The sequence below is a fragment of the Narcine bancroftii genome, chromosome 8 (assembly GCF_036971445.1).
Source record: "Narcine bancroftii isolate sNarBan1 chromosome 8, sNarBan1.hap1, whole genome shotgun sequence".
Lineage (NCBI taxonomy): Eukaryota > Metazoa > Chordata > Chondrichthyes > Torpediniformes > Narcinidae > Narcine > Narcine bancroftii.
The window spans coordinates 82388830-82404712 of record NC_091476.1 but is presented as its reverse complement, the minus strand read 5'-3'; the positions used below and the strand labels follow the sequence as shown (position 1 = coordinate 82404712).

The 15883-nt window shown below is 48.9% G+C and overlaps 1 protein-coding gene across 1 annotated transcript in view; it reads left to right on the top strand.

Annotated features, from left to right (window-relative positions):
* The first annotated feature begins 200 nt into the window (after window positions 1-200).
* LOC138740977 (pannexin-3-like) overlaps window positions 201-15883 on the top strand; it is a 48894-nt gene continuing 33211 nt past the window's right edge. The window contains exons 1-2 of the mRNA XM_069894358.1: window positions 201-500; window positions 12485-12624. Of these exons, the coding sequence (XP_069750459.1) occupies window positions 320-500; window positions 12485-12624 (321 nt within the window). The 5' untranslated portion in view covers window positions 201-319. The remainder of the gene's footprint in view (window positions 501-12484; window positions 12625-15883) is intronic.

The window sequence follows — 15883 nt, the reverse complement described above, 5'->3', positions numbered from 1 at the left end:
TGCAGTGAAGTCTCTAATCTGGCAGTGAGACTGTCTTTATGCTTGGGCTGGTCTGAGAAGTGGCGCCAGTCCCCCCCCTTCTGTACTCAGTTCCAACCTCATCTGTTTCTTGGCATCACAACTTGCAATTAGTTCTGATTCTGCCTCTGTTCCCATATAATCTTTAAGGCTGCCATTTTCAACATTCTGGTGCACTTTTATCCCTACAAACAGATTGAAGGTGCAGCTTTTTAATTTGAGACATTCAGTTTATTTGCATTGAGATCGGACAGAATTCTTTCCCCTCAGGCCTCCTTTGCTGTTACAGCTCTCACTCAGAATGTCCATTGCAAGTATAGCGACTGAATTTATTTTATCCGATTCCCTTATCCGGGAGCCGAAGGATACCAGAACCAAAGGCTTGCGCTTAGAGCTGCCAACGGACCGAATCGTCAAGTTCATCTCCGTGGGACTTCCTCTTCTTCTGGTATCAGCCGTGCTCGCTAAAGAACTCTCTCTTCGTGAGTCTGAATATACTTGGTGTCACTGTCCTTTGTGAAATGGATCTCTGATCACATTTTAACAATGACAGTTCATAGATCCTACCGATCAAGTAGTATTTAATCAAGGGCTGAATTAATGAATGTTTACGTTTTGGCGAATGCTTTGCTCATGTTTAATGAACACTGAATTGATGAAAGGTTTAATAATTAATTAAAATTAGCTGATTAATGTAACAAAAGATGGAATTTTGTAATTAGGCAGGGATACTAAATCTATTTGTAATGGAGCTGGTTTAAACTGCTTCTTCCTGCAAAAACATTGCTTATAAAATTATTTCATGATGAGATTTTTTTATGTATCATCCCAACTTTTTTTACATCATGTGTGGATTCAGCAATTGCATTTTCATCTTGAATTTGAAGTCTGTGGGTTCAAATTCCACCCTCCTTCCTCTGGCAGTTGGAAGCGAGGAAGGAATGTGGGAAGCTGAAACAATGGCCTCGTGCACTGGATGTGAAAGATTTACGGAAATGTTGCCAAGACTCGGGGGCCTGATCGATCAGGAGATGTTGAGCTGGGTCTTAATCCTGAGGTGCAGCAGGATGAGGGTGATCTCATCGAGGTGTACAATATCATGAGGAGGGGATCGGGGGAATGCAGAGCATCTTTTGCTCAGAGTAGGAGAATCAGTAGCTGGAGGACGCAGGTTGAAAGTGAGAGGGGGGAGAGTTTAACAGGAACCCGAGGGATACCATTTTCACACAGAGGGTGGTGAGTGTATGGAATGAACTACCTGAGGAGGTGGTTGTTCAAGTTTAATGTCTTTTGATTGTACATATACATATACAACCCAATGATCTCCAGATCACTGTGCACACATGCGGACACACAGTACACTCCACACGCAAATAATGTATATGCATAGCGATTCAAAATAAATATATATCAAGATAATATACATGTTTCTAAAATGGTTCCACAGTCTCACCGCAAGCAGGAAGAAGCAGTTTCGCAACCTGGCAGCCGTGGGGTTTAAGCTCATGAATCTCTTCCTTGAAGATAGTGTCTCAGACATACTAAGGGCTGGGTGGTAAAGGTTTTCTAATGACTCTCTGAGGCCTTTTTAAGCTCTGTTCCTTGTAGGTTGATCGCGCGATTTTAATCACACTCCATATTGACCTCCAATCTGATGCTTTGCAGCTACCATTGAGGCAGGTATTATTGCAATGTTTAAGAATGGACAGATAGGATGAGTTTGGAGGTATGTGGGCCAAGCGTAGGCAGGTGGGACAAGTGTGGATGGGACATTTTGGTCGGCATGGGCAAGATGCTGTGTGACAATTAGAGGCACAGACGTTAAGAGCAAAGGAGTTCATCCTTTCAAAACGTACTGGGGTTGTGAGTCAATTGGGTGTAAATTGGCAGCACACACTCATAGGTCGAAAGGGCCTGTTACCGTGCTGTATGTCTAAATTTAAAAATCCATCCCAAAGTACAGCATCACTTTATTTTTTGAGAGAACTTATTGCAGAGAAATATTCCTGCATGTTGACAGCTATCAAGTTCTTTGGAAGCTGTGTAAAATTCTCTCTTATATAAGCATGTGTAGCCGTGTCCTCCTCAAAGGAAGATACCCATGTAGTGTAGTCAGGTTAAGCTCTGAGTTTTATTAGGGCTCAGGCCCAATTTTTGTACTTGCACTGTTCCCGCCGTGGCCCCCACTTGGCTGACATCACGACCCACATAACAAAAGTGGGTTTCCCATGCATGGGTACCTCCTTGCAAAACAAACCCTTTTCCCCATGCACTGTCTCTGACTGTTGGCTGTGCAGCAAGGCTAGTACCATTTTGGGATCCCTGGCATTTAAGCTGCCCTTGCCGGTTTGCTTGTCGGGGCCAGTGTTGCTGCTCGGACTGCTGGCCTTTAGTTGCGCTCACCGCCCGGAACGATGGCTTGATTTCTGTGGCAGTGTGCCGCCACATGACCCTCTCCCAGAACCAGCGGTGTTGTCCTTGGTGCCCGGAGGCAGGGTCTCTGCAGGCTTCGGTGGCCTGCCTCTCTGGCATGGTGCAAGTGTATCGACCGGGGCATGCCGGGTCAGATATGCCGGCTTTAGCCTGTCCATTGTGAAAACTTCCTTCTTGCCTCCGACCTCCAGCTTGAATGTAGCTCCGTTGTTACCGATGACCTGGAATGGACCCTCGTTTGGCCTCTGCAGCAGTGGATGATGTGGACCCCTGTGAATAAAAACATACTCACAGTCTTGTAGGTCTTTGGGAATGTTGGTCCTCATGTGTCTTTGCCTGAAAGATGAAGTCTGCACCAGGTTTCTGACTCTTTCCCTCAGCCTGCAGAGGAAAGCTGTGAGTCTTTCTGCTGTCCACCTGGGGTAATACGAATTCCCCCGGGGCCACCAGTGGAGCTCCATAGATGAGTTTGGCAAAGAGGTGTTGAGGTCCTCCTTGGGTGCCGTGTGGATACCCAACAGTGCCCATGGTAGTTCGTCTACCCATTTAGGTCCTTGGAGACTGGTCATGAGTCAGCCTTGAGGTGCCTGTGGAAGTGCTCCACCAACCCATTTGGTGGTAGGCTGCTGTGAGGTGTAGGTGGGCGCCCCACAGGCTGGTGAGGTCAGATCACAGGCTGGAGGTGAACTGGGACCCTCTGACAGATGTGATATGTGATGGTAACCTGAACCACGCCACCCAGGACGAGATGAAGGCCCTGGCGTATGAGGTTGTGGGCGTGTCTGCCAGTGGGTCTGCTTCTGGCCACCTGCTGAAGCAGTTGAACATTGTGAACAGGTAGCGGAAACCCTGAGATACTGGTAAGGGCCCTACTATGTCCACATGGATGTGGTCGAACCTTTGTTCTGCCAGCTCGAAGTGCTGAGGTGGGGTCTTGGTATGCCACTGTACTTTGGTTGTTTGGTTCTGCGTGAATGCCTTCACCCACCCACTGACCTGTTTCTGAAATCCATGCCACATGTGTGGACCTTGGTCCTAATGGATGAGTGAGCCTGTCCGTGGATGGAATCAAAAACCTGCCATCTCCAAGCCGCTGGGATGATAGGTCTGACCTGGCTGGTGGCCCACATGGCACAGGAAGGTGGTGTAATCTGTGCTGACTTAGATATCTTGGAGCTGCAGTCCCGATATGGGAGTCCTGTATTGGGGCATCTCCTTGTCTCTCTGTTGTGCCTCCGCCAGTGCCATGAAGTCCACTCCCCTTGATAGTGCATGGATAGTGAGTTGGCCACCATGTTGTCCTTGCCAGAGATGTGCCTTACATCTGTGGTGTAGTCCGAGATGTAAGACAGGTGTCGTTACTTACAGGCTGACCAGTGGTCGGAGATTTTAGCAAAGGTGAAAGTCAGAGGCTTGTGGTCTGTGAAGGCCGCGAAAGACCTGCCCTCTAAGAAATACCTAAAGTGGTGGATGGCTAAGTACAGCACCAGCAGCTCTTTGTCGAAAGTGCTGTACTTCAGTTTCGGAGGCCGCAGATGTTTGCTGAAGAAAGCTAGCGGCCACCAATTTCCTTCGATCTGCTGCTTCAGAACTCAGCTGATCATCTGCCCTGGGGTGTGTCAGAAGAGCGGCACCTGCCACGGGTACCTTGGCCTTCACAAAGGCCTCCACTAACTCCTCATCCCATATGATGTCCTTTACTTTGCCCGCATGTGGGCAAACGAGGGCCGCATGATCCGGGCAGCTGAGGGGATGAACCTGTGATAGAAGTTGATCATCTCCACAAACTCCTGTAGTCTCTTGGTTGTGATGGGCCCAGGAAACTTCTGGATGCCCCCACTTTGCTGGGTAGCGGTGTGGCTCCTTCCCTGGTGATATGCCATAAGCAATGACCAGACGTATCATACTATAGGCTTTTATTAACAGAAGAAGCCCCCTCCACTGACCAGTGGGTTAATTTGCACCATCTGTTATACCAGTAGGGTGGAGCCAATCTACAGTCTGTGGTACGCTGTTAGCCAGAATCAGACACACACAAGGTAAGACTGTACAACAGGCTTTAACCCACACAGACCCAGGCTGGCTGTGGTTGCAGCAATTCTGAGTGAGGCCTCAGGAGGCCGGCGCAGGCTTATATCCCGGAGGGTGATTGACACCCGACCGCGTGGGGCTTGATCCATTCAGGCTGACTGATTGACAGCAGGCCAGGCATTGTCCTGTTCCCTTACACTCCTGCAGGGTCAGAGGTTGCCCCCTGCAGTAGGCCGGTGGTGTACCACCACACCACCACACAGTCATAACTAATAGCAAGCAGTCAGCATAATACATTACATCACTACACCTGGTTATCCTGTAGCCCAGGAAGTCAAGGGCCTCCAACCTGACCTGGCATTTGGCTGGGTTGATCGTCAGGCCGAACTTGCTCACTCAGGTGTAGAGATTGTGGAGGTGCATCGTGTATTCTTGTTGGTTCCTGCTTGCCACGAGGATGTCGTCCAGGTATCCGAAGGTGCCGTCCAGGTCTCAGCCCATTGCGGCCATTAGCAGCTGGAAGGTCTGTGCCATGTTCTTCAGTCCAAACGGCATTCAAAGAAATTCGAACAGGCCAAACGGGGTGATGCTGGAGGTCTTGGGGATATCATTGTGGTGTATCGGGATATGATGTTATCCATGCATGAGGTCCACTTTGGAAAAGATCTTTTCCCCATGCAGGTTAGCCACCAAGTCCTGGATGTGCAGCAAGGGGTATCGATCCAATGTTGTGGCCTTGTTGTGCCGGTGGTAGTCGCCGCAAGGATTCCAGCCCCCAGTTGCTTTGGGCACCATATGCAGGGGTAAGCCATTGGCTGTCTGACCGCCGTATGATACTAAGCTCCTCCAGTTTCTTGAATTCTTCCTTCGCCAGCTGGAGCTGCTCTGGAGGAAGGCGTCTTATTCTTGCATGGAGTGGCAGGCCCTGGGTCAGGATATGGTGCTGTATTCCATGCCGGGGCATCGCCGTGGTAAATTGGGAAATGAGCACTGCAGGGAACTCGGCCAGGACCTTGGCATATTCATAGGTCAATTGCTGCATGGAGTCCAGGTGGAGTACTGGGACCTTGGCGTCTTTGAGGGGGAAGATTTGGAAAGTCTTGGCATGGACTAATCTCTGACCCTTGAGGTCCACAAACAGGCTATGGGCGCACAGGAAATCTACAGCGAGGATCAGCTGTTCCACTGTGGCCAGCGTGAACATCCATGAGAAAAGACTGCCTCCCTATTGCAGTTGGACCTTGCGGGTTCCATAGGTCCAGATCGTGCTGTTGTTGGCAGCCCTCAGCGTTGGCCCTGACTGCCTGTTCCTGGTATCCTGTCCCAACGGGGGCAGGACGCTGACCTCTACTCCTGTGTCTGAGGAAACATCGTCTGGACTGGCAGTCCCAAAAGTACTGAAGGCTCTCTTTGAGGGTTAGACTAGCAGGGGAGTAGCTACATCACATACCCTAGACTGGCGGAGTGATCCTCTCTAGGGGGCCCATCCTCTGCAACTGAATGCTGAGCTTCGGGAGGGACACACATGGAACTGTGAGGGAAGGTGACACCCGGCTTGCCAGCCAGATCAGCCGAATCATCCCTAGCGATCAATAGGGTGACAGATGTTGCAGCCAGATCACCCTCACACCCACTGGAGGCTGTCTTGTTGGCCAGCCATCATGGCCACTAGTGACAGCTGGCCCCGGTGTTTCCCTGAAACATGTATGGCGGTCTGCACCGGCGGACTCCGGCACCCCATCACTGGGGGTAGATTCTTCACTGGTCGTTAGGGTCCCCTCCTCTGTGGGGCTGCTGTTCTCTCGGGGAGTCTGCATGGGTCTGGCTGCAGGCTTGAGTGATGAGCCCGACAGACGCCAAGCACTCTCTTTTCTGTTTCCACAGAACGTCCACTCGTGCTGCAACTTTCCAGGGGTCGCTGAAGTCAACGCCTGCCAGGAGCAGTGGGATGTCCTTGGGCAGTTGCTCCAGGAATGCCTTCTCGAACATGATGCAGGGCTCGTGTTTACCCATGATGGCCAGCATCTCGTTCATGAAGGCTGAAGGGGGCCTGTCCCCAGCCCCATCCAGGTGGAGCAGACGTACACCTCTCTCACGCTGTGAGAGCCTGAAAGTCTCGATCAGCAAGTCCTTGAAGATTGTGTATGCACTTTCCAATGTGGGTTCCTGGATGAAATTAGCTACTTGGCCTGTTGTGTCCTGGTCCAGGGTGCTCACCACGTGGTAATACTGGGTGGATTCTGTTGTGATCTGCTGGATCTGGAACTGCGCCTCAGCCTGGTCAAACCACACGCGTGGTTGATTCGTCCAGAAGGTCGGCAGCTTGAGAGTGACTGTGTTAACTGCTGATTGTTCACTCATTGCTGGGTTTAGATGCCGTCTAAACTGTCGGGATCACCAACTGTAGCTGCGTGGTACACAAAAGAAGTCACACATGTAGTGTAGTCAGGTTAAGCTCTGAGTTTTATTTGGCCTCAGGCCCAACTTTTATACTTGCCCCCCTTGGCTGACGTCACAACATGCAGGTTTCCTACACGTGGGTACTTCCTGCATAACAATGCCCTTCCCTGCGCACTGTCCCTGTCTTTTGGTTGTACAGCAAGGCCAGCGCCATTTTGGGGATACTGGCCTTTCAGCCGTCCTTGCCATTCACCCCCTGGTTTGCTTGGGGCCAGTGCCGCTGTGTAGGCGCCTGGCCTTTGGTTGTGCTCACCGTGCAGAACGCCAGTTCGATCGCCGCCACCGCGGTGGGTCACCGAACATGTCTAAGCTTTGCATTATCTCAAACCTGTTCAACTATTTAATTCAATATGGCAAACTATGTACGGCACAACACCATTTCCCTGTCAATATTCTTCACAACTGATGTCAACTTCCACACTGTTTTGGGAGTGTCAGAGGCAGGTGCCCAGAACTGAACATATTTCAGATGGAAACTGACCAAGGATTTAGAAAGAAAGCATTACATTTCAATTCTCAGTGCCCTCGGTCACAGAAAAAAATCTTTATGACTAACATTTAATGAGAGACTAATAAGGCAAACCAAGATATTCAAGCTACAAGAACTCGTGAATCTTTTTGATAATCCACAAGACATAGGAGCAGAAATAGGCCCATCCCATTAACCCTGCACAATCCTCCGCGGTTTAGCTTAAAACACACAAAGAAATGTGTCCACTCAGCCCCACTCCCTTGTCTTTTCCCATAACCTTGATTAGCCTCTGCCTTATAAATACACCTACTGACCCGGCCTCCACAACTGCCTGTGGCAACAAATTCCACACATTTACCACCCTCTGGGTAAAGAAATTCCTCTGCATCTGTTCTAAGTGGATCCCTTTCCATCCTGAAGTTGTGCTGGCATGTCCTAGACTCTCTCACCATGGGAAACAATCTTTCTGCTTTGACTCCGTCCATGCCTTTCAACGTGAAATATTTCAATGAGGAGTCCCTCCCCCCACCCCCATTCTCCTAAATTCCAATGCGAACAGGCCAAGAACCATTAAATGTTCCTCCTATAACTTTTTATTCCCAGAATCATCACCGTGAACCTCCCCTGAATGCACTCTAACAAATTTCCTTAAATGAGAAGCCCAAAACTGCTCACAATACTCCAAATGAGGTCTCACCAGGGCCCATAAAACCTCAAGATCAGACCCCCACTCTTATATTCTATTCCTCTTGAAACAAGTCCAGGAACAACTCTGCTTCAACAGGTCAATATCTGCTTCTTTGCTGCCAACATTTTTCTTTAACCAATAAAAAACCCCTTGAACACCTAATATCAAGATGTTCCCTTATTTATTCTGTTTATTAATTCAATTAATTAATTCCATACTGAACCCAGGACACATTTCTTTGTGTGTTTTAAGCTAAACCGTGGAAGATTGTGCAGCACTTCCAAGTGCAATATGCAGTAATTATTCTTCATCTTCAGAACAACTGCACAGTCATGCACAGAGCTCCATGGCGAACTGGATGGGAACCAGCAGCCAGTAACGTTAAATGGTGCGCAATACTTGATTGACAGCAAAGGTGCAAAATTTGAATGTTGATACACACTTAGGGAATCACATACTTCTTTAATGCAGGAGCGGGTCCTGACCCAAGTGTGGAGGCCTGATCCAGTATCACAGGGAAAACATCTCAGGGTTGTACGGGATCAGCAGATGAGGAATGTTTGATGTCTTTTGGACCATACACCTTGGACTTCAGTCGAATGAGGGAAGACCTCACAGAGGCACTTGAAATGTTGAAAAGCCTGTGTGATAGTACAGATTCTATCACCAACGTGTATATGTACAGATTGTGGTGTAGGATGACTGTGATTGGCTAAGAGCATAGCCACGCCTACTGGCAGGTCTTAAAGTGTTGCTCCTAGCCAGACCAGGTCATTCTGGACTGGTCGACCTACATGTGATACACTCCAGTCTTCTAGTTAATAAAAGCCTTTGTTTGGATCAACAAGCCTTTGATTCTTTCGACGCACTCTACAACCTGGACAGAAGAAATATGGCAAAGTTGTTTCCCATGTAGGGGAGTTCAGAACAAGAGGGCACAACTTCAGGATTGAAGGGTGCCATTTTAAAACAGGGGTACAGAGGAATTTCTTTAGCCAGAGTAGTGAACCTTTCAAGTTTGTCACCACAGGCAGCTGTGGATGCCAGGTTGTTAAGGCAGAGGTTGATAGATATCAGAATAGTCAGGGTGTAGCGGGCCCAGAGACCGCATGAGTAGAAGGGCAGATTCACCGCCCCAGTCGGTTGGTACAAGATGGCGTGGGGCCCCCCTTCCTTTCTCAGGAGAAGCCCGTGTTTGGTGACACAGGAGATGCCACCACTTCCTGGTTGCATGTTGCTGGGCAGGCAGTGGCTCCACAACACGTGGACATCACTTCCTTAGATCAGCGTGTCCCGAACAGGGTTGTGCAGCAGGTGATCTCGGGTGAGTCTGGGGCTGGAATCAGATCCAGGAGCAGTACAGGCCGTGGACTTTCTTTGGCGCGCAGACCCTCACCCAATGTCCCTTCTTCCCACAGCTGGAGCACACTGAGTCTTTGACTGGGCAACAGGCACGGGGCTATTGTCCCTTGCCAAAGAAAAAGCACTCCCGGGCTTGGGAAGTGGCAGCCATTAGATCGGGGGCCACCATAGAAGGAGCACCCAATACCACAAGTTCACTGGCCTCAAGGTCGTCATTCTCAAGTCTGGCCTGTTCCAGTGATTTGGCCAGGTCGACATGGCTAGCGAGGTCCTTCCTTCTCTACTCAAGCAGTCGCTGCTTCACATACCTCGAGCAGACACCTGTGACTAGGGCGTCCCAGTTCTGCTCATCCCCTCAGACACGGCCCAAAGCTGCCTCATACTTGCACTTCTTAGCCAGTATCCACAGATCCAGTAGGAAGTCATCAATCTACTCTCCGGGCCATTGGCAGCGTAGGGCGAGCTGGCACCTCGCTAGGACCTTGCTTGGGGCCTTCATGTAGTGGGCCTTCAGCGCCTCGATGATGGCATCATACGTTAGGCAGTGTCAGATGACAGCATAACCTTTTGTCCCTACCCTGGAGATGAGCGCCGACCTACGGAACTCACCTGTGTGGAAGACGTCCCTGGTCATGTTCAGGTAGGTCTCGAAGCCGTCTAGCCAATATACGAACTCCTCAGCTGCGTTAGGGGACTGGGGGTCTATTAGCAGCAAACTGAGCCTGAACAACACCTCCATTATTGTTTGTTAAGGTAATAAATTTGGATGAAAGCTCACACTCGACTGGAGGGAGATCTAATACTTTTATTAGCTTACAACATATGGAGGGTTCACAAACAGGCTTCAGAGGGGTTCAGGGTTTTGGTGGGAAACCAGGGTTATATACGGGTCCATTGGGGGGGGGGGGGAAGGGCCTTGAGGCGGGACCAGTCGTTAGTACAAGACACCTCTCGTGAATCCCAGTTCACTACAACTTGTGCCAGAGTCTTTTTGTCCACTTGGATCGCACGTTTCAGTCCTGACCCACATCACCTTGGACTGAGGGATCCAGTTCATGTCCTCACTCTGGGCCAACCTAAACAAGTTCTGCGGCAGCCGGTTGCACCACACCACAACCTACCACCCTCGGGCAAGCGGCCTGGCCAAGCGTTTCCACTGCCACCTGAAGGCAACCCTAAAAGCTCAACTACAGGGCACTAATTGGATGGACAAACACCCATGGGTGCTGTTGGGAATTCACACAGCACCAAAAGAAGATCTGCCAGCATCGTCAGCCGAGATGGTGTACAGTTCCCTGCTTACCATCCCAGGGGACATTCACTTCAACCCTCCTGGCCCACAACCCAGTGCCTTAGATGTCCTCCAGTGATTGAGGGAACAGACTGGTAAGCTGAAACCTCCGCCACCTCCCTGGCACGGTTCTCCACCCTGCTGTATCCCCACAGACCTACAGTCCACCAACTACATTTTCATGTGGAGAGGACAGAACGGAACACCCCTACAGTGGCCCTATCAAGGTGTTGCAGTGCGATGATGTCGTTTTCACCCTGGACATCAGCGGGCAGCAGGACATGTTTACCATTGACCACCTCAAGACAATGCATTTGGACTCAGGGCAACCTGTTCCAGCTCCCCAGGTCAGACACAGAGGCCTCTCACCTAAGACAGTACTGGGACCTGCTCAAAGGTTGGCAGCAATTCTGGGGGTGAGGAGGGTGATTGGTGTAGTGGGCCGAATGACCGTGCAGTTAGATGGGCCAAATCGCCACTTCAGTCGGTTGGTACAAGATGGCGCAGGCCCCCCCTTCTCTACTCTCAGGAGAAGCCTTTGTTTGGTGACATGCATTGCCTTGGAGATGCCGCCACTTCCTGATTGCATGTTGCTGGGCAGGCAGTGACTTCACAACGCATGGAGGCCACTTCCAGCGCATCCCAGACAGCAAGTGGGTCGACCCCTAAAATCAGTGCGAGAGGTTGAAATAAAATCAGTTATTGGTTCACCATCATGTTGTGCAGACTTGCTTCATTCAGTAGCGCTGCTGGGAGCAGGCGTTACAAGAGTATCAAAGGTTATGGGGAGTTGGCAGGGGAGTGAGGCAATGTGGGAGAATGCATCAGCAGACTCAATGGGCTCAATGCTCTTGGATCTTATGAGCTTAAGTCCTGTTTGTGCTCGGACAATAAATGTGAACTTTAACTTTGGTTGGAGAACGCAGCCCCTCTGAATCACTGTTTGGGAGTCTGGGAGAGACAAGATTCCCAGGTTCAGCTTTCTTCTTTTCTCATTGGGGTGTACATTATGGGGATCCTACCACAGGACCCTTGAACTTCAGTGACATGGGGTCCATTCAAGGCCCTACACTCAGGCACAACCTTTTTTAGACATATAGCGTGATAACAGGTCATTTTTGCCCATGAGCCTTGCTTCCCAATTACACTCCATTAACCTACACCCCCAGAACACTTCGAACAGTGGGGGGGGGGGGGGAATCCAGATCCCCACGCAGACATGTGGAGAACGTACAAACTCCCTACAGACAGCGTGGGATTCGAACCTTGGTCCCGATCACTGGTGCTATAAAGGTGATGCTCTAACCGCTACACCAACTGTAAGATAGTTCCCTTTGAACACCACCTGAAAGGGGAAAGAGATGGCCTTACATGATGCTGGAGTGAGCTCTCCGTAACATTCCTCAGGGCAGAGGCTGTTGGTCAGTACCTGACATCATTTTTATTTACTTTTTCTAGTTTGTTTTCTACCTGTATTGCAGTCAGTTTATTTACTTTTCTTGATTTGTTTACTTGTGTGCATTGAGAACAGTTTATTTTGCACAACCAACAAGTGGTAATTCTGCAACTTGCCAAATTTTGCTCACACCTTGATGAAGAGCTCAGGTCCAAAACTTGGTCACCATTTAAATGCTGCATGTTTCTCCAACACCTTTGTCTATTGCGCACAATGATCACAAGGTCAGCAGACCTTCCTGTTTAAATCCATCAAAATTCCTTTGTTTTTCAGGATCGCAAATAACTTGTTTCCCGCCCAGTAACTTCTCGATGAAACAGGTCGCTTACGTGGACTTCTACTGCTGGGAGACACTGCTCCACCATCAGCACCATTCCAAAAGCGACACGCAGACGTCACTCTGGATTCACAAGGTTCGGAACAACTCTAGCACCTGTGCCCAAGAGGGAGACTGCATGATCGTCTTGGGACTGAGGATGACTTAATGTGTGTTCTGTAACTATGTAGCCAAGGGGGGACAGGCAGAGGAGGACAGGAAGATGGGCTGTATCTGGGCTATATCTGTGGGCTGTATCTGTGGGCTGTATTTAGCCTGTATCTGTGGGCTACATCTGTGGACTCTATCTGGGCTGTATATGTGGGCTCATCCGTGGGCTGTATCTGGGCTCTATCTGGGCTGTATCTCGGCTGCATCTGTGGGCTGTATCTGGGCTTCAACTTGGTCAGAGTGTAATTTGAAATCCTCAATTCTTCCTGAGTGCTCCTTATCAATTTTGAGGAATCATGAACCAATGTTTCCAGAAATCAGGATGGCTAAACGATTGGTTTGGCAGACAATGTGAAGGTAATTCCTAAGGGTTTCTACGAGTATATTAAGAGCAAAGGATGGGAAGGGACAAAATTGGTCCCCTTGAAGATCAGAGTGGTCGGCTTTGGGGGAGCTCTTAATTGTTTTTTTCATCAGAATTCACTCAGAAAACAGGCACAGAATGGTGAGAATTTAGGAAAACAAACAGTGAGTTCATGGAACTGATGCAGATTAAAGAGGAGGAAGTGCTTGCTGTCTGAAGTAATTAAAGGGAGATAAATTCCCTGGGCCTGATAGGACCTTGAGGGAGGTGAGTGTCGAAATTCCAGGGGCTCTGGAAGAAATATTTAAAATGTCTTTCACCAAGGGTGAGGTGCCAGAGGATTGGAGGGTAGCTCACGTTGTTCTGTTGTTTAAAAAAGGCTCCAGAAGTCACTCTTGAAATTATAGATCTGGTGAGCCTGATGTCAGTAGTCAGTAAATTATTGGAAGGTGTTCTAAGAGATTGGACATTTGGATAGCCAGAAGCTGGTCAATCTTGTAACTCTATATTTCAAGGACGTTACCAGGAAAGTTGATGACAGAAAGGGCATGGATGTTGTCAAGGTCACATGTGGAAGGTTAGTTCAGAAGGTTAGATGCTAGGTATTCATGGTGAAGTACTGAACTGGATTCAACAATGGCTGGACAGCAGAAGCCTGAGAGTAGTGGTGGGTGATTGCTTCTCAGACTGGAGATCTGAGGTTACTGGTGTACCTCAGGGATCGGTGCTGGGACCTTTGTGGATTGTCATCTACATCAATGATCTGGATGATAATGTGGTAAATTGGATCAGCAAGTTTGCAGATGACACCAAGACTGGAGGTGTTGTGGACAGCGAAGATGGTTTTTCAAATCTTATCAGCCGATAAAATGGGCTGAAAAATGACAGATGGAATTTAATGCAGACAAGTGTGAGGTGTCGAATTTTGGAAGGACAAACCAAGGTAGAATATACATGGTAAATGGTCAGGCACGGAGGGACCTTTTGTTAGTGGGATACTAAATTACTATCTGGAAAAAAAGACAGTTCCATATTTAAACACATAGTTTCTATATGGAACAAAATTAATCAATATGTAGGGTCTAAAGTGGGGTTGTCCCCAGAAACACCCTTGACTCCAAATAGGTAGTCACATTGATGGTGGACAAGACCCTGGACACCTGGTGCTGAAAGGGGGTCGGGTGTATTGAGGACTGTTATGAACCAGGGCAACGAATGTTATTTGAGCAACTCAGAAATTAATATGATTTGTCAAATAAGACGTTCCTCTGCTACATCTAGATAAGGCAAGGTCCATCCATGACCTTACCGATGTACAGCAACATAGAGACCCTGAATCAAAAGAGGAACACACGGATGTTCATCTCAGCAATGTATTTCCTGTTCCAAGCAATGAAAGCGAGGAACCAGTCACAAGAAAATGCTTGACGTCACAACACAAGCACCATGTGCTGAAAGCGCCACCCTCGAGGCACTCCACCCTCACTGCCGTGACACTGCACCTCAATGGACCACCCACTCCACAAACACCACCGCCAACAACTTCTATGCTTTTCCCCCCAACATGACCTCTGCACAGGCAGGCCCTGATGGACCGCCTGCACCACGCGTGCCGCTGCCACCGCTGCTCACTTACTGGCACCACGGCTCTCCAATTTGGCCTTCTTGCTTGCCGCTGACTTACCTGCACCATGGCTCTCCACGTTGGCCCCCTCCAGCTGGGTCTCTGTGTCAGCAGACCACATCGGATCGCCCACTCCGATGATGTCACCGCGCAAGTGTAGCGCGCAACAGGCTGAGGCACCATGACGCTCTGCCCCTGCTCCAGTGACACGAGGCTCCAACGGATGGCCCTCCCAGCAATGTGTGACATCATCATGCCAGCCTCCAGAGACACCAACAGAGGCAGCTCTGCTCCCTGCATCGTTCGCTGCATAACATAACATAACAATTACAGCATGGAAACAGGCCATTAGGCCCTTCTAGTCTGCACCGAACCAAACACTCCTCTCTAGTCCCACCTACCTGCACAATGACCTTCTTCTCATCCACATACCTGTCCAGCTTTTTCTTAAATAATAAAATTGACTCTGCCGCCACTATTTCTCCCGGAAGCTCATTCCACACCGCTACCACTCTCTGAGTAAAGAAGTTCCCCTTCATGTTACCTCTACACCTCTGCCCCTTAACTCTTAACTCATGTCCTCTTGTTTTAATCTCTCCTACTCTTAACGGAAATAGTCTATCCACATCCACTCTGTCTATCCCTTTCATAATCTTAAATATCTCTATCAAATCCCCTCTCAACCTTCTACGCTCCAAAGAATAAAGACCTAATTTGCCCAATCTCTCCCTGTACTCTAGATGCTTAAACCCAGGTAACATTCTGGTAAATCTTCTCTGCACTCTCTCCACTCTGTTTATATCCTTCCTATAATTAGGCAATCAGAACTGCACACAGAACTCTAAATTAGGCCGCACCAACACCTTATACAATCCCAACTCCTATATTCCATGCAATGATTGATAAAGGTCAGCATACTAAAAGCCTTCTTCACCACCCTATTCACGTGAGTGTCTACCTTCAGGGAACGATGTACCGTTACTCCTAAATCCTTCTGCTCTTCTGTATTCATCAATGCTCTCCCATTTACTACGTATGTCCTGTTCTGATTCTTCTTACCAAAATGAAGCACCTCACACTTATCAGCATTAAATTCCATCTGCCATTTTTCAGCCCACTTTTCTAAGCAGCCCAAATCCTCTGCAATCCTTGAAAACCTTCTTCATTATCCACTATTCCACCTATCTTAGTATCGTC